Source organism: Melanotaenia boesemani, chromosome 17, assembly GCF_017639745.1.
Source record: "Melanotaenia boesemani isolate fMelBoe1 chromosome 17, fMelBoe1.pri, whole genome shotgun sequence".
Classification (NCBI taxonomy): Eukaryota; Metazoa; Chordata; class Actinopteri; order Atheriniformes; family Melanotaeniidae; genus Melanotaenia; species Melanotaenia boesemani.
The window spans coordinates 24663587-24682487 of record NC_055698.1 but is presented as its reverse complement, the minus strand read 5'-3'; the positions used below and the strand labels follow the sequence as shown (position 1 = coordinate 24682487).

The 18901-nt window shown below is 37.0% G+C and overlaps 2 protein-coding genes across 3 annotated transcripts in view; one reads left to right on the top strand and one right to left on the bottom strand.

Annotated features, from left to right (window-relative positions):
* vps52 (VPS52 subunit of GARP complex) overlaps nt 1–14578 on the bottom strand; it is a 31442-nt gene extending 16864 nt beyond the window's left edge. Inside the window, exons 1-20 of one of the 2 annotated variants that reach the window (XR_006008102.1) lie at nt 14325–14435; nt 13780–13861; nt 13649–13701; nt 12708–12783; nt 11890–11957; nt 11280–11455; nt 10372–10522; nt 9847–9947; nt 9468–9600; nt 9286–9343; nt 8609–8742; nt 8329–8484; nt 8077–8195; nt 7465–7588; nt 7254–7349; nt 6812–6919; nt 6502–6567; nt 5626–5737; nt 4520–4638; nt 1100–1594 (exon numbers count right to left, since the gene is read on the bottom strand). Coding sequence is in view for 1 of the 2 variants with exons in the window: in XM_041967037.1 (XP_041822971.1) it covers nt 1448–1594; nt 4520–4638; nt 5626–5737; nt 6502–6567; nt 6812–6919; nt 7254–7349; nt 7465–7588; nt 8077–8195; nt 8329–8484; nt 8609–8742; nt 9286–9343; nt 9468–9600; nt 9847–9947; nt 10372–10522; nt 11280–11455; nt 11890–11957; nt 12708–12783; nt 13649–13701; nt 13780–13861; nt 14325–14420 (2175 nt within the window). In the remaining variant the exon portion in view is untranslated. Of the gene's footprint in view, nt 1–105; nt 1595–4519; nt 4639–5625; nt 5738–6501; nt 6568–6811; nt 6920–7253; nt 7350–7464; nt 7589–8076; nt 8196–8328; nt 8485–8608; nt 8743–9285; nt 9344–9467; nt 9601–9846; nt 9948–10371; nt 10523–11279; nt 11456–11889; nt 11958–12707; nt 12784–13648; nt 13702–13779; nt 13862–14324 lie in introns of those variants that run through there. The other variant, XM_041967037.1, reaches the window with a different exon arrangement.
* Nucleotides 14579–14673: 95 nt separating this feature from the next.
* rps18 (ribosomal protein S18) lies at nt 14674–18394 on the top strand. Its single transcript, XM_041967044.1, has 6 exons — nt 14674–14768; nt 15637–15735; nt 15842–15928; nt 17055–17156; nt 17330–17421; nt 18273–18394. Exons 1-6 carry the CDS (start codon nt 14766–14768, stop codon nt 18346–18348), a joined length of 459 nt encoding a protein of 152 aa, XP_041822978.1. The 5' UTR covers nt 14674–14765; the 3' UTR covers nt 18349–18394.
* Nucleotides 18395–18901: the final 507 nt, after the last annotated feature.

The window sequence follows — 18901 nt, the reverse complement described above, 5'->3', positions numbered from 1 at the left end:
TTAAAGAAAACAAATTTTACCTGCAATTATCTTTTATTTTTGTTTATGACACTTTCTGACCAATGGGTTTAAAAAAGTATCTACATAAAAATATATATTTTTTTGGCTTATCAAAGTAAAATGTGGCTTTCAGGTTTCATCTATACAAATTCAAATCTGACTAAAAGCTGAATAAATGTTGTAGTCATAGTTTATTGTTTTGATTTGTTCTTTTATTTATTGTTAAATTATCAAAGAAACTAAATAAAGTAATTCAAATAAAACAAGCAAGCATCTGTGTCGTATTTTCACTGATCATTGTTAAACTCCACAGAATGTAAGTGCACATGGGAAAGACTTCACAAAGAAATGCAACACAGTCGCACAAAAGAGCAAAAGCACACAACGTAAACACTCCGCATTAGATTTTTACCACTCTGAAGGAGCCCAGCTTCTACAGGATCATCTGTCAGCAACTCCCAATAAAGAGAAAACAAATTAACAAAATTAAACATATAGCTTGAATTTTTGTTATTTTTAATGAGTCACTGTTGTACAAAAAAAAAAAGCGTTGAATGTAGACGGTTGAAAAAAAGACAGTGATCAGCAGTTTTTTAAAGATGAATGTTTCCAGCAGGAAACAGCATTAAGACCCCCAAGCAGAGACAGGAAGCCAGTCTTTAGTTTCGAGATTCTTCAACGCTGCTGGTTTTAAATTAAATATAAGATTTGCTGACATGACAAAGAAAATGACCCTTATGGTCAATGTAACCTCTCCTACTGAGTGAGTGCTCAGCTTTTCAAGTATGCCTGTAAGAGATTCTCTCTCACTGGTGCAGTGTTGTAAATCACATGAATAGATACGGTTGTTTCCTTTAACTGGACAAGAAAAAAAAGAAGACTTAACATTTTCTTTGACATACAGGTAAACATTCATAATTTTAGCCAACAAAATGCTCAGTTTCTATTTAAATAAAGCAAAAATGAGGAGAACATTTCAGTGTTTCATGATTGCACTTTTAACTTTTAGGAAGGAGATTTGCTGTTGCTGCTTTTAGTAGCTGGCAAAAAAAATAAAATAAAAATCTGATGGATAATTTAAAAGTATGAATGTAAGAACTAACTGAATTGTCATGCAAGCCAGCATCTCCTGAAGTCTTGTTGCTCACTCTACTGATATCAAAGTATCCAGAACACACATATACTCTTTATTTGTTGGAATTTGTTTATATACATCATATATATATGTGATTTATATGGAATGAAGATCAGAGGAGCAAAATGACACAGGTAATGTCCAAAGTAAAATAAACCTTCTGATCCAGATATGAAATCAGGTCCTCACTGATGTGTGATGAGTTCTACAGCCGGGTGAGAAAAATCTCCTGTTACTGCTTTGCAAACTTAAAAGACTGAGAGAGTAAAGAAGATTGAGCTGGGGGGAATCTTGTCGCTGAAAAAGCTGCTTTTAGAAGTTGGGTTTGTGCTTCTTGACCTCAACCATGAGGTGGTGGAGGTTGATGAGCTCAGATCGGACCGCCAGGCTGCGAAAAGTCGGCTGGTTCAGAACCTTGTGGAAGCCGTGATAGTACTGGATCAGCTGTGTCAGGGCGCCCTGCAGGGAGGTAGATAAAGAGAAAGAGTTGTTATGGAACTTTGAGCATCACTTCTTAACTTCATCCTACATGAGGATGGTGGGCGCTTCAGATTTGCTTTAAACGTCTTTTTTCCAGGACAGATCACAGCATGTACAGTCAAAAGAAGAAGAAGGGTGAACATGCACGGTAGATTCAACTTCAGTTCTCTAAACCATTAGCAGCTACCGACATTAATCATTAAACCACAGTTTCAGACCAAACCTTTAAAAAGCGCATTTAGTGGTTTATGCCTGGTCGGAAACTTGTGCATCTGATGTTCCTATGTGACCATCTCACAATGTATAGAAAAAAACATGGCATTTAAGCTCTAAGGAAAGTGGAAATTCTGCTTGACATTAAAACATCCTTTATTAGTAATAATTAGTTCAAATGTAATTAAAACTCAAAACTAAAAAATAACCTCTGACTGATATGATCTCTCACACTGTCTCAATGGAAATGTTCTAAAAAAATGATAAAAATCTGTAAATAGGACATTTTTTCCAGCTCCTTCATTCATCAGGCCAATTGTTCATCAACTGTCTTGAGAGCATAAACAAAAAAAGTTGAGTGATCAGGCTTCCTCAGAGATTACTCCTAAAAGTGAAACAAGAAACTTTGACATGCTTTTCAATGGAGAAGACATGAAGATCAAGTCTAAGAATGGTTCAGACAATCCTCATGTGCTTTCAAATTACAGAGCATACAGACAAAAACAAACATAAACAAAAAAAAAAAAAAAAAAGATTTTAGGAGTGTGCAAATACTTTTTGTTTTATGAATTAAATAATATATATATATATATATATATATATATATATATATATATATATATATATATATATATATCTATAACACAAAAAAATCCATCTTATTCTTGTAAATCCGACAACTTGTGTGAAGACTAATCAACTGGTTTGCTTTGCAATAACAAAATTTGATGGCATTTGATTTAAAAAAAAACAAAACAAAAAAAAACAATGCATCTGGTACAATTTAAAACCTTATTCAGTCTAATTTGTGTCACTGTGTTAAAATATGTGATGGAAGTTTAGTATAAGTCTGGATGTCTGCATACAAATGGTTTGTATGGAAAGGAGAAACATTTTGACTTCTGCATCAGGGAAAATATTTCTGCTCACATTTGTTACGGTTCTCACGCGCCTGTCCTGAAATGTTCAGACAACACCTGCTTCACACAAAAAAACAGCGACCTCAGGCACAGATGTCTGAACAGAGTCTGTGGATAAAAGTTAGACACATCCTCTGTTTAGTTTTATTCTGAAGCCCTGTGACTCTGTGATGGCTCTCCTTATGCACAGGATTTCTAATAAACCCGAGTGTGACCTCCACTCTATAAAACTATTTTGAGTTTTTTTGTGTTGCTTTGTAGTAATTTGTGTCCTCCCATCATCATATTACAGTTCTCTGTGGTCATCTTCAATTATTTTGTTGTTATGGGCTGTTCATTGTATTTTAAACAATTGTGCCTGTTTCTATTGCCTACAGATATTTTGCATGATGTTTTTCCGTTTTTAAAAAAAGTTTTTTTTTTTTTTTTATCCTAAAAGCTTAAATAAGTCAAGTGGAGTTTGCTTCCTTGGTTCTTGATGTTTTACTTCTCATCTAACAGGCTTCTTAAGCTGTAACTTGTTAAAGGGAAGTTTCATATTACTGTAAAAGTTGTTAGAGAAACTTTCACACTTGGAGGGTTGTCACGGTGACGTGTCTGACTAACCACTATTGTATGACATTGTCATCTGAGGAGGTAGAGGAGGGTAGAGGCTTCATTTCATGTACTAGGAAGGTGATACCCGAGGTCACTGGTCACAGGTGGTTTTTCCACTTTTAAGTTTGATAACTCTTTCTTTGCTGTCGGAAGTGAATGTCAAGAGTGTCTCTTATCCTTGAGATGCAGATAGACTGCAGAGTCCTGACTTGAAGAGTTGGCTTTCCTGTGTTGTGTCATGTGTTTACACTTGTGAATTTAAAGGTCTGGGCACTGCATTGCATAAACAATGCCACTCTGCTTGTGTTTGGGGAGTTCTCTTTCTGACAGAACCAGCTTTTATCTGAGATAGTTGTTGAATTTCCAATTTACCAAAAAAGTAGGTACTGGTCTGTGTGTGTATGTTCCTGATAAACCTTAGTGTTGAGGCTTCTATCCTCCTCAGTGTGAGCTACGCAGTTCAAAAGAGGACAACTTGTCTTTTACATCCTCCCAAGTGACATAGGTGTTGCTGTTCACACAGCTAATGTGGTGCATGAAGACCTCTACTTCTTGTGTTGGTAGTCAGTGCTTTTATTCCAGGTCCTAGGATTACCATAACCTGGATGACTGAGAATCTACACCAACACGTCCTCTTTTTATGGTGATTTTACATCTCTGTGGTCATTTGCGATTATCTTGTGTCCCCTTTTGGTCATTGAATACCTCCCTGTGTGTTTTTGTGACTGTTTTTTGTTGGTAGAGATTTTACATCTAAGTTGTTTTTCCTGTCCACCATAAATTTCATGAGTCATTTCACAAAAGGCATTTTCACATTGTTCCGCTTCATATCTAACTCAAACCAAATAGAGGAAGTTCAGTCCCGCGTTGAAGTGTCCGTTTATCAAGTCGGCGTGACAGAATCAGCTGAGTGACAACAGCAGTGACACAGATGATCCATGACCCACATGCCACTTCTGTACTTTCAGACATGACATGATAAACATTGAAGGTGAATTGGTCCCGGCTTGAGAAAACATATGTGAAAAGACCGAAAGATCCTAAGGCAGAGATTTCCAAAGAGGTTATTTGATCATCTCATACAGGTGGTGCAGTTTTAGCTCACAGCGGTAGGAAAGTAGTACTTAAAAAGCAGTTGTATGCAATTGTGTCACATGCCTGCTTGCTGGCTCACCTGTATGATGCTGGTCCCATTTTTAAAATTAGTGAAGGACCTCATCACATCTTGACTCATCGACTCAACAGATTGTTTCCATGTGCTGGAAAACCCCCGAACGAGCTGAGTGATGCGAGCTGCACAAAGACACATATAGACATGTTTTACACCGCTCACTGTCAATGGGCTGAAATCTGTTCCAGTAAAAAAGGACTCAGTTTGGCTTTCCTCTGTTTCATTTCACTGTTGGGGCTGTTTTCCTGTGTGGTTTCATTTTTAGGCGAAACAAGCAACCCTGAAGACAAAATGCGAATGTGGACGGAAATCATGACAGCAACTTAAAAGATTAAAAAGGATGTGGGAAGCTGAGATGGCGATTCTGTAGCACCAGACTGAGAACAAAGAAACAAAACTAAACGGATGGCTAAAAACCTTGAAGGGAGTGGCTCATTACTCTGTAAAACAAAACTTAACTCTGAAGTGTGAAAACAACCATTAGAACAGGAACACTGTGAAACCAAAGACAAAGTGTAATCTCTAGCAGTTCTGTGATGTTAAAGTATTCAGTGAGAATTCAACAATATTCTCATCACAATCCTCACATAACAGAAAACTAATAAACTATAAAGCCTACATGTTTATTTGATCACAAAGACATTGGTCCTGTTGCTGCTTTGTGTGCCAGTTTTATCAAAGACAAGCAATAGCATAGATGGCAATTTATTTTAAATAAAGTTTTAACTGGCAAAAATAAATAAATGAATAAAAAAAAAAAAATATATATATATATATATATATATATATATATATATATATATATATATATATATATATATATATATATGTACTAAGGTCTGGGTGAATACTCGACTCTGATTGGCTGGAGGATGTTGCTAGTTCAAACTGCAGGACAACATCTCTGTGATGGAGGTTATGCCAACTTTCTGGAGGTTGCATATCATAAAGAAAATCTGATTTCTATAAAACTTGCAGAAACAATGGTTAAAAATATCGGGTCGATCATTCACCTCAAGTAGAGTCTAAAAAAAACACCTGAAGCATGTTGAGTCATACACTTCAACTCTCCATAAAGGCAGTAAACAATTTTCAATCCTTTCTCTCACCTTCCTCATTCTTCAGTCGGTCCAGCTGCCCTTTCTCCATCAGTGTCTCAGCTTCCTTCACAAAGGCAATCATTCCTCCAAAGGGGGGAGACAGAATCTCCTCAATGAACTCCTGGAGGGTGGAGATCGAAGAAAAGCAGAGATATAATAATACAACAGGAATATCTCACATATCATTATCTGCACAGACTTGGCAACACTGAAAATAACTCCTTTTGGCATTATGTTGATAAACTGGTGAAACTGGCAAAAATTATGAAAATGGATTAACATTTGCTGTATATGATGAAGACATGATGAGGATGAATAATCTTTGGAAAAAAGTCACCAAAAAAGGCCTTAAAGAGAAAAAGTGTGATTTTCTTTTGAATGGGCCCCTAAGAGTTAAATTGTTATTTTATTTCCCACAATATCATAAATTAGAACCAACTTGAATTACAACATGAGTAGTTTTTAAAATCCTCTTCCATTTAAAAGGCTGCGTGGTGACAAATCCATCAGCCCTGTGGTTGGACATTTTCATTTGTGATTGACATGTCACCATATAGTGAGTTAAGATCGTGAAGACAAAGTCAAAATTCACAGCTGCAACTTTAAAGTTTTCTGCTTTGCATCTCTGAAAAGAGCTATGAAAACATTTCTACTTATTGTCTTTATCCTCACTTTTTTATTTTTTAACAAATACAAATCTTATTTACACATGCATCAAATCACATTTCTAAGGCAGCTCTTCTTTTCACAGAGCAATAAAGCTTGATTCACAACTACAAACATTCATTTACAACCACAAAATCTTTATTACTCTTATTTGAGCCCATTATGCTTTTTCCTGTACAATCACAAATCATCTAAATAAGTTATTATGATCAAACTGACCTGTGTTCTGGCCAAGAGCAACTGTTGAAAACCTTCAACCTCTTTGCTGTCATCTGCTGCCCTCTCCTGGACAAATATGAGAAAAACAACCAGAATGCAAGATCAGCAGAACAATTCTAGTCAAAATCATTTTAGTTAATCACAATTAAAACAAACCGTTGACAGACAAAAACAGATTTTCTAATAATTATACTACATTACAGTTTACAGTGTGTACTGCATTTAGGGCATTTTTCAAGCTTTTAAGTTAAAAACAGCATCCACAAACTTGCACCGTACATACACTGTCACGCTGATGTAAAGTACTCACCATCAGTACGCTGAGCATCATGTCATAGTTGTTAATGAGGAAGATGAGCTGGTCTCTTCTGGAGGGAAACTCTGCAGCCATCTTCAGCACAAAGTTTTCCACCTCAACCTGGACATTAATATTCACATTCGGATTTACTGAGGCAGACTAATAAGAATTAGGGGAATAATAATGGTGACAGACGCACACTTTGCTTTAATCAACTCTGAAAACAAAACTGATACAAAATCATTTGTCTTCATGAATTTGTTCTTTTCTTATGAATTTCAAACATGGCGCTGACAGGAGTGGCTGAACGATGAGGAAACCATGAATGCTTTATTGAATATAGATTACAGATTTGAATATTTTTCACGTATATAAAGACCTCAGCACAACAAAACTGAATCAATTTGGCAACAAACTACCAGAAGATGTAGGTAAAAAATAGTGGGTTTGTCACCTGTAGCTGTCCTAGCAGAGCGTTTGTCCTCTCGTTGGGAAACGTCTGGTTGATGCTGACGATGGCTGATGAGAACTCTGCGTATCGGCGAGTGATCTGAAATCAGCAAACATGCACTCACATCACTGATTGCTTTACATGATCACAGCTATTACCTAAAACAGACACTGCAATCGAAGACATGAATGATTTTCACTCTGAGTAAACATACGTAGTGTGGTCTGGTGTCCAGCACTCCCAGTTTCTGGGGGTCTGTGTTTCTGATGCTGTGGATGTTCATCTCCAGAATCAGTTCAAACCTGGGCCACAGCAGCTCCAACACGGCCTCCCAGTATCTAGAAAAAACACAAGGCTTCAGTTATATCTTCAGTCTTTAAGAGATGGCCTTTTCTTTTCTGTTGGGTGACTTGAAGCCTCCTGTGAAATATGCAACACAATGGAGCTGCTTTCAGCTTCACGACCACTCTCTCACAGCCTCTCGCTCTGCAGCAGGCTCCTGATTTTAGAAAAGTTATTGTACAATACCAGCTTAGACTATAAACAGCAGTCTAATACATTTCTAATTTGCCACTTCTAAATATTTTTTTCCATTCAAAACAGCATCACATCTACTGTGAATATTTTTCTTTTCTAACATTAATTCACTTCAGCTTGTAATTAGTGGGTTTTTAGCACCATCTAGTGTTCAGCTGTCATCTTTTATGCTGCTTCACGCTGTCCCTAGCTTACTTTGGTTATAATAAAGAGATGCTTGCCAAGAAGATCATAACGAAGAGACTTTAAAGGATCTTGGAAAGAATTCTATATACATAAAGAGACTGACTTGTCAAGAGCAGGGATGTTCCTCTTTGCTGTGATGGCTCTGAACCTGAGGATGATGTGGATACACAGGAAGATGGCGATGCTGTCGTAACAGTCTGACACATAAGTGGACATGCTCTTCTGCAGGAGACAAAAGCAGGAGGGATAAACATGATCTTGTGCTAGATGAATAAACCTGACTTCAACTGAATTGTCATTTGAACAAGCATGAAGTTTTACAGACTACAACATTCAGAGAAGAATGCATTCATACCAAGAACATGCTGAGAGTTTTTCCCATGATACTGTTGAAGAGGTCGAGGGCAGAGTTTCCCGCCACCATGAAGAAGTCAGACAGGAAGAGATATTCTCTGCAGCCATTGTCCAGCAGAGCGTAGTGCTGACTGCGAAACAGCGTCTCATAGGGATACTGAAAGACACAAAGACTGATCATTCAGAAGACCACTAGCCCCAGTCACAGGGTGAGACTGTAATGTCTCTTCTCTTTGTTGTTACTCTGCAGTTTTTTTTTCTGAACGTATGTCAGATCTCACCCTGCTGTCTCCTCTCTGAGCCGTATGTGGAACCAGGATGGGCCCCTCCAGCTCAGCAGGGCTCAGTATGGTCCCCCTCTGGCCCAGAGTGAAGATGGTGTTCCTGCTTTTCAAAGACGGTTTGGAGAAGAAACCTGCACCAGTGAGTCAAGGAGCATCACACACACAAGCTCCATGTTTCATCACTAAAATGAAAAAAATGTTTTGTGTATAAATAGTGAGAGTTGGACATTTGTGCACAGCTTGTGATTCAGTATGAATTAAAATGGATTTTGGGTCTTTTTGTTGTTAGTTAAAGCAGCACTGCTTGAAACCTGTGTGCAACAGCCCTCAGTCCTCAATTTATTACCAATACCATGTAAATACCACAGGTTAAGGATTAATAACTAAGACACAACTAATGATAAAAGATGAAACCTGCAGGTGCAAGGTCTAATTAAGAAATCCAACTATCCTCAACTCAATGGAAATTTTCATATACACTCTAAAAAAGAAAAAAAAAATAATAAAATCCAGTATGAATGTAATTTATTAAAAGCATGGGCTGCATTTTTTCAGCTTTGTTCTCCCATCTGAAATCATGTTTACTCAATAAATATAACATGAAAAAAAGTGTGTAACAAAACCTTTTGGATCATTTTTTTAAAAAAAAGGCCAAAAGAGACATTAGAGGATATCTTTCTTGGCTGTGTCTTCTACTCCCATCAGGTCGTCTTTATCTGCCACCTCCTCGTACTGCAGCAGGACAGAGAAATATGATTTAAAGTGATGCTCTCACACATGGACACATGCAGAGTTAAAAATGTCACATATGATGAAACAGAAATGAGCTCATAAAAAAAACAGCAGACCGACTGACCTGCACTTTCAGCAGCCTGCCGCTGTATGACTTGAAGTAACTGTAGTAAATTTTGCTCATAGTATCCACGTAGTCGTCTCTAACTTCCTTAGCAACTGTTCTCTCATTGGCCAAAAGGAACTGATAAAAAAATCTACAGAAAAACAAGCAACAATATTAGTTTTTATCTATAAATGATCTCAAATACGAGAAATCACTGTTAACTTCTGTTACATCTTATAATAAATTAGTAGTACACTGTGATGATGAAAGCATAAAATAGAGGTATTATAAATGATGAAACTGCGTTATGGGTTTAATTCTCACAAAGCTGGAAAACACAACTACTCAGATAATTTATTATGTACAACATCATTGGGAGGTTTACACCAGCACACACCTGTATTTCAGCAAAGTGTTCTGTGGGATCTGGTAGTTTGTCATTGGTTTCCTGAAGGAGTAGATCTTCTGAAGAATGAACTCTCTGATCTTTGAAACTGCCTGAAGTAAAAATTATTAACATGTTATTTTCAGCTTGACTATGCATAGACCTAAATGTGCACAACCTAATAATCTGAAGACAGAAGCTGATTCTTTGGTTGTTGTTTTAATTCTTATTTGTTGCTGGATGGTTCAACTTGTTAAACAGATCAGTCAATTTTCCTTTCTCTTTCTATTTTAGTGCTAAAATAAAATAAAATAAAATCAGTAATATCCTGTTAATTCTTCTATATAAATATTTGTCACTCTTAATACTGGCTCCACGTTCACTTAAATATATCTCTCAGTGTGCATACATCTTTATGATTAAATATTTTAAATATATATAAATAGTTTTTGACTGATTAAAACTTATATTTTCACACTATATATTCTTAATTAAAATACTTAGTAGCAAAAGCTCCTGGTTGTCTCTCAGAGTTACCTTCAGTTTTAAGCGGTCAACAATATCCTGAATATCGGAGCAGGCCAAAGTCTCCCTGAAGCTCAGCTCTTTGGCAAAGTTGATCTTGTTGTTGAGCTCGTGGAGCTGCTCCAGAAACTCCTGCTCTGTCACCGGACTTTCCAGGATGGTTCTGAGAGAAGACAAGACAGCAAAGAGCACAACACATGAAGCTCAGCTTCTAATTTATTATGTGCTCTTGTCTCAACAGAATCTGTTTCTATAGAGTAAAAAAAAAAAGGAAATAAATAAATAAAAGCTATGATTAGGTAAATTTTGATGTTTCTACATTTTCTTTTTTCCACTTTCTTAAATCACTAAGGACAAATATTATAAAGCACTAACAGTAGGTTTGTTTATGGAATCATTTAACATTTTGTCTTGCTGCAAGCAGCAAACATTCACCACATATCAGAATCATTCTCAACAACGTTAGATAAAAGTTTTAACTTCAAAACGTAGTCAGAATTTTGGTTAAAAAGTTTCTGCCCCCAAAACAGCAGTGATATTTTTAAACCCTTTATTGGGCAAAGAACCATATTTGGTCATTTCATTGGACATACAGTCCATAGAACCATATGGAGTTCTCCCCACTCATCAACAACCAGACTACATCCCAGGTGCTTGAAAATTGGTTTTCATCTAAAAAACCTTAAGTATTGACAACTTACTACAGTAGAACTTCTGTTATTCTGGAAAAAAGTAACCAAGTTTTAACGTCCTCCAATAAAACAATAAAACTCTTCTCTGTGGTTGAAATGGAAAATTCCCAAGTATTTCAGTAAGTGGCCAATAAAAAATAAAGCAGGGTTGCCACAAATATCACTCAACGAGTTTTCTCATGTATTCAGTGCAGTTTTAGTTACTATGTTTGCAGCTGTTACACTTACGAGATCATGGCTCCAGGCACGACCAGCTCGTCCACCAGCTGGCTGAGGTGGCTGCGAACAGCCTGCCTGTTCTTCAGCCGGATGTTCATGCTGACCGACTGTTGCTGCAGGGTCTGGATCTCACTGCTGATGGAGGACAGGTCACTCTGGAAGCCGCTCAACATGCCCTCCATACGCTGGAAAAACAATAAAAATAAATAAATAAAACACTGAAAATCTCTTCCTTGCTCTAACTTATCATTTTTGGTGTTTAAAATAAAGAAGAGAAGGTTTGAGTAAAGCTTTTTAGTGAATTGGGGAAAGAATTAACATAGCGTACAAATCACCCACAGATCTAATACCATGTCAACAAGTTAATAACTGAAAAGTTTTTTTCACTGTTCTGTTTCTCTTGTCAGAGCAGAGCTTGGAAAGCTCCACTGGGAACTTCTTTCAGCAGAAATACAAGTCATTCTGTATCTGTGATGTTAATTGGAATAAAACAAGGTTTTAATTCCAACAAGTCTTACATGAAAGAATATCGGTAACAATAATCTATCACCAGTTAAAACAAATACTGACCTTGACCTGCGGTGGAAAGAAGGATGAGTGTAAAGTTGTGCTGTCTTACCTCCAGTATTGAATCGCAGGCGGTGATCTGGTTGTGCAGAAGAGCGATGTTCTGACTCTCTTTAATGTCTGGCATTGAGTGGTCAGGAAAACTACAACATTTCTAGATCTCACTTGAGTTCACTGTGTGCCACATACAATACAGCTTACAAGTAATAAATAAAGCTGCATCACACAGTCAAAGAATAAGAAACACAATATTGCCTTTAAGTGCTTTATCATTTCAATCAATTTTAAAGTGAACTGGTAACTGGTTTTTATGTATTTGTGTTAGTCACACAATCAGTTTAATGATCCCGATGTGGAGCTGCTACATATATACTTTACTGCTTTTCTGGGACTGTACATGGAAAAGTATTACATAAGAAAATAATGAAATTAACTGTTAAAATAAAGGTTTGATGCTACATTTCAATGATGTATTACCAGCACATCTCACCTGGTAAAAACACCTAAGTGTGTCAGTTTTCTCCAGGAAGAGATCTAGCAAATAAACTGCCAACAGCACTATCACCAACTTACTCTTTAGGACTGACTTGATTCAGTTCATTAATATGATAAAAAACCTTTTCAAATGATCTGTTTAAAAGTCCATCCACTGATCTGAGTCTACTTTATAACTGCTTTAAAATGATGAAATATAAATCTTGTTTGAGGCTAAATGCTTTAGTGAACTCATCTAACTTACAGAAACAAAAGTTGATGACAAGCAAATCAAGTAGCATCAATGTCCAGTTTTTATGTATTACAGGAAACTAAAAATTCTTAATGGGTCATAATATGAAACATCAGGTAACATCAGTGGGCTATAAAGGATACAGTCTTTGATGGAGGCCTGTTCAATCTTCTGCAGCTCTGTCTCCACCTGTTTGGAGTACTGACGGAGGTCAACACCCTGACAACATACAAGAGGAGATTTCCATCATTATAGCTGAGATATAAATACTCAGTAGAATACAGTGTACAACATGTTTTGTGTTTTTTCTTCAGCAGTGATTCACAAATATTAAAGAAGACAATATAAGAAACAGCTTTAGGGATTTTACAGTTGTGTGAAAGGTTTGGACACACCCTCTTTATATAACATCTGCACTGTTGTTACTATGTTAACAAATTTCATTATGAAGTCACAGAGAAGTGTTTATGTAAACAGACAAGCTATGCCAAGATAAAAGTTGTGTAATTTCTTTCCCTTCTTAATTAAACCACAGTATCGCTGAGCCAGGGTATTCTGGGTACACTGCAAACACTGGCTTCAATCTATTATGACAAAAACCCTCAAAGTAAAAGACAAGTCAATCTTACATTTCTTAAAGACATGAAAGTTTCAAGACATTTCAACAGCCGAAACCAGTGAGATGAGAACTGCTCGACAAATGACAACCTTCCCAGAAAAGGAAAAATGAAAGTTCCCACTGTGGTAAAATAGTAATTTGTTTAAATTACCAGCCTCAGGAATTAACGGTTAATGACATTTCAGATAAAAACCACATTTATACATTGCATTGTTGATGCAGTGGAGACATCTTAACATCTTGTTGTGATGAGACTGAGGAAATCAAACCTTAAAAAGAAACCAACAGCTGAGGAAGACCGAGAGAAAGAGCAGAACTGCTTGCATAAAGAAACAAAGATTCGTTGAATTTTTTAACTTTAGTGTGATGAGTCCAAATTCTACAATTTAGAAAACACCACTTTCACCTTTAAAATGAAATAAAATAAAAAAAAAAACATTTACTGTATGTTTGTGCTGTTTTTACCGTTTTAAGTGCCTCCTTTACAAGATCATCTTCCAGATTGGCCTGAATATGAACTGCAAGAAAAGGAGAAAAAGGAATATAAGAATTTAGGAACTCTTGAAAATAGATTGTTTTACTTAGTTTTAACTTACTATCCACTTCATCTAAGATAAACTCATCGGTGGTGAGGTCAAGTTCACCCAGGTTTAGGTTAGTGATGTCTCCATCGGTCCTCTGGAGACAGAAAAAATAAACAAACGAAAGGGGAATAGGCCACACACAAAGGACCACAAACAAATAGTTATTTCAGAAAGCTTCCGTTTAATTTTGTTTACAGTTACATTTACATCATCTAGTGAACGTTTCAATAAACTACAACAAAATTAAGAGGTTCTGATAATACCATAGATTGTGGTGCTAAATTAAAAGACATTTCCAGCAGTTTTATTTATACCAAACCATTAAAATTTGCAAATTAACGCGTAATAATTATACATGTTTCCATTTACCATTAGAACTTGTTTTTAAACACCAAACTATATGTGTTTGTAAAAACATATCCCACCTGACAAATCACCAGTAATGCTAGCCAAGTATATTAATGCTAAGAGGATGCAGCAATAACAATACACCAAAAGAGCTCAATGCTGAGCTTTTTCCCCACAAAAGCTCTCAGACCGAAAGAATTAATTGGTACCTCGTCTTGTAGATACGCCATAGCAGTTTCTGTTGGGTTAGCAGCCATGTTTACATCGGAACCAGCTCCAACAGTGACTGCTACACCCTCCGCCATTGCGACTACTTTACGCTAACGTAGAAAAAAGTCAACAAATCATAAGTTCCACCCCGTCCTCCTCGAACACGAAAATTCCCTTTAATTTTTCATGTACACAAAACAGGATGTCGATATGACTGTTAGCTGTATAGGATAAATATGTATACTTAATATTAAAATATGCCTTTATTAAATATATATTTTGTTAGTATTTATTTAACTATGTATTTACTTCGTTTTTAAACCGTTTTGGTAGTTTTTGTCGGACAGATTTTAAGTGAAGGACTGATTTCCGTTCCATAATGCATCCAAACTCTCGCGAGAACGTTACATCTTCCTCTTTGCACGGGACCTGCTTCCAAGATGGTGAGTCCGTTTTCCACCAACCTATGATTGTTTTAAAATCTGTAATCATCCAGCTTAAATCGCTTTGGAATTTGCTGCTAATATGTAAATAAAAACATAATAAGCGTATCTGAGCAGAGTAATGCTGAATTGTTCAGATATTATGGATACAATTTAAATAGCGTAACTTGCTATTAGCTCCTACCTAACCTCGGTGACTGAAGCGTGAGTGCTTCGATCAACTTCTCTGCTGCTTGTCATAAAGAAATCGCGCCTTGAGTTACTCCAGATTTCAAAGTAGGGGTTTAGCTGGTCAGCGACTTTTACATCGGCATGGTTCACCTTTCAGAGAAGCCTTCAGAAGTTCAGGCGGCTTAGTGTAGATGCTAACTCATTTTAGCCTCTGTGTTGCAGTTAAGTAGTATCACCAAGCTGGGAGGGTAATTGTGGATTTTCGGGTATAAATGTACAGTTTACAGGATAGCCATAACGCCCATGAGCTGTTCTTTTCTGCAGTTTGGTTAGCTTCACTACTGTGCCAATGTGGCGGTCTTTTCAAAGCTCCACGGCACATCGAGCTGTGCTAGAGTCAACTTGAGCCAAAATGTGATTTTGGAGAGTCTGTACATGGACTCTGAAGCAGATACGCGCATTATTGCGTGTTACTTGAGCAGCAAATGGTGTTTGTGTATTATGTGAGCATTTGCATCAAATCATGTTCAAGAACTTAAGTTTTAACTGTATACACCATTTATACCAACCACCATCTTAGCTTGTTGATTTGACTATAAAAGTGTCCTACATGTGCTTCTGTTCTGTATTTGTCTTTATACATATGAAATGCTTCTTCAGACTGATGCAGTTATGATATGCTTTTGTGCATCTTCAGTCTCTGGTCATCCCTGAGAAGTTCCAGCACATTCTTCGTGTTCTTAACACGAATATAGATGGTAGGAGGAAGATTGCCTTTGCCATCACTGCTATTAAGGTAAGCTTGCATTCACAAACAGTTTAATAGTTTAGCATCAAAGTACTGTGAATGGTGATTCTGTGTTCAATTTTTAAAATTAACCTTGCGCTATGTCTGGTTTCAGGGTGTTGGCAGACGTTATGCTCATGTCGTTTTGAGGAAGGCTGACATTGACCTCAACAAGAGGGCTGGAGAGCTGACTGAGGAGGAGGTATGGAGAGAAAAAATCTAAGTTAAATGTGCTTTGCAGATTGATGGCTGTAAGTTATTAAAATATGTCATTCAGTTGAATAAGAATAATGGTGCCTGTTGTCATAACTTTGATTTAAAGTTAAAAGTGAACTACACTGGCACAGACTGCTTTCTGATGAGTACTTTTTCATGATGGTGGTAAATGTTTGTCACCGGCAAGAAGTGGCTGGTTTTACGATCATTGTCAAGATGCAGGTTATTACTCCTGTTGCTGTTATTCTGTAGCGTAGTGATGTAATACATGGACTTTGGGGCTAGAGGCATAAAAGATCTATTTTCTACTTGAATTAAAAAGTCTGTCTCTTTTAGTTGACTGACCTGAGAAGAAATAGATATAACTCAAGTATGGAAGTGAAAATGAAAACTAGTATTGATGTCAATGTGTGTTAGTCTTCCCTGTGTTAGATATTTTGAAAAAGCCAGTCAGCGTGTGTCGATGATGTTAACTACATTAAAAAATGCAGCATTACTACACTGCATAACAAGTACAGTTTAAAACCTGCCTGGAAATGCTGGGTCAGAAAGCCTTTAATAAGCACAATACTATCACTGCCTGTGAATTTGGCCCCATGTGCTGCATTAAACAAGCAAACTGTTGATAGGAACCAACTGCTGGTTCTACTTTTTGTAAAACCCCCAGTTGTGATGTGAGGTAAGGGCTGTGAATCTTGATTCACACATGATGGCTGTCATTTCATTAAAAATGAACAATGATTCCCTGTACTTGGATCTTGATGCATTCAAATGCTCACTTACATTTACCTTACAACAATTCCTAAGTTATACAACTTGATTTCTCCTCTGATCCCTTGTCTTCATTACCTGTCACATGTGATTTACCCTGCCAGTCAAAGGTTTGGACACACTTAACCATTGTTATGTCCAAACTTTTTACTGGTACTGTATATTTTAAGGCGGTAGACTCAGCAGCCAGTTCATATGGTGGAGTTCAAGAGGCATAGAATCACCAAGTGCTTCTCATTTCCTCCAGCACATCATATTTCTTGTCAGTTGATCTTGTGTTGCCACTTCTTTATTTTGCAACGTTAATTTAATGTGATTTAACTCCTGTGTTTGTTTTACAGGTTGAGCGGGTTGTGACCATCATGCAGAATCCTCGCCAGTACAAAATCCCAGACTGGTTCCTGAACAGGCAGAAGGACGTCAAGGATGGCAAGTACAGCCAGGTAGGCGGTCGCTAGTGATGAGCTTTGTTTAACAGACATAAAATCAAATGTTAAACCATTTTCATAACACAGTATTTGAAGGGCTGAGCTTGTTTGAGGCAGGCCTCTCAGGATTGCTGTTGCTTTTTTATGTGACATAAGCATCTGTTAACCATTGTTTCGTCTTGATTCAGGTCCTCGCCAACGGTCTGGACAACAAGCTGAGAGAAGATTTGGAGAGGCTGAAGAAGATCAGGGCTCACCGTGGTCTCAGGCACTTCTGGGGGTAAGATCTGATCACAGTCTGTCTGAGGAGGATATGTGGTGTAGAAAGAGCCTGTCCTGAAAAGACTTGAATCGTTTATCTGAGAGGTTTCCAAACATCCTCAGATAGTCCATGCACTGTCCACACTGAACTTCCTGGTTTGTAAACCTTAGCTCTTCTTCAGAGAACATTTCTGTCCTAAAACCTAAGCTTTTCTGAAACAGCTGTGGGTGCGTGAATGTTTGGTGTTTTGTTGGGTCCCATGAAAAACTGGGCTTTATGGAAACATGGTGACAGAAAAGCTGCACAGTCTGGAATATGTTTAAAAAACAAAACACAAAGACAAGCCGATCATTGATTTAGCTTATACAGAAAATCAGCCTATTTGAGAAAACGGTTTTGAATCCAATAGACTTTCTGCTGTATTAATGTAGGTAATTGTAATTAATATACTAAACTCTGTACAGGTATTAATGGGTAGTCCGCGATCATAAAATTAAGCCAATGAGTTAATCATGTCCAAATTGTCATTCAGCATCTGGCACCATCCAGACAAACATGGTCTGGTTCAAATTGGTATTTACGGTAATAAACTGCAGGAAGCTGCCATGGAAACCAAGTGGTGTTTTATCATGGCTGTCCCGTCTGCATGGACAGCAACATTAATGTGGATGGAACCATTTACAGAAACACTTAAAACACCATCTCATGGACATGTTTACACATTAGGATTTAAATTCTCATTGTCTTGTCTTACCATGCACTAATCAGAATTAATTTAGATTAAGTATAATTTGCTGTATAATTTGGTTTAAATGGTCAGAACAGTTTGTTTTAAGCATGTCTTAACATTTGCCCTTTTTCTCCTGCAGTCTGCGTGTGCGTGGTCAGCACACCAAGACTACTGGCCGCCGTGGTCGCACTGTTGGTGTGTCCAAGAAGAAGTAAACTCCCCTGCTTCCCTTTGTTCAATAAATACCACAGTTCACAAAAATGTGCTTCTCCTGGAATCATTCTTTGCTAGGGTTAAAGACCTGCTTCGTTTTTTCCTTGAAGCTGTTACATTGGGATAATTTACTTATTTTAAATTTACCTGCAGAATTTAAAGAGTTCTTAAAGTGTCGTAAATGAAAGGAATTATGGAGAGGCACAAAAAATAATTCAGAAATCTGAATTTATAGACATCTTTTAAAACATTTTGGCTTAATTTATTGCTTTGCACTGCTCACATAAAAGGTAAAAATTTGTATAACTGAAGACAAATGCAGTTGTATTAACGTACAAATATCCTTTAAACTGAATGTTGGATGTTTTATGGCTGCAGGAAATGTCAAGTGCAAAAGAAAAGCAGAAAAGAGTTGAATACGTAGATTAAACCTTGTTTAGGGTTTTATGGCTTTTACAGAGAAAAAAAACTGCAAAAAAGGAACATGTTTGTTCCAAACTTGATTTAAGGAGAAAATTGAATTTAATGTATAATTACATATTTAAAGTCAGAAGG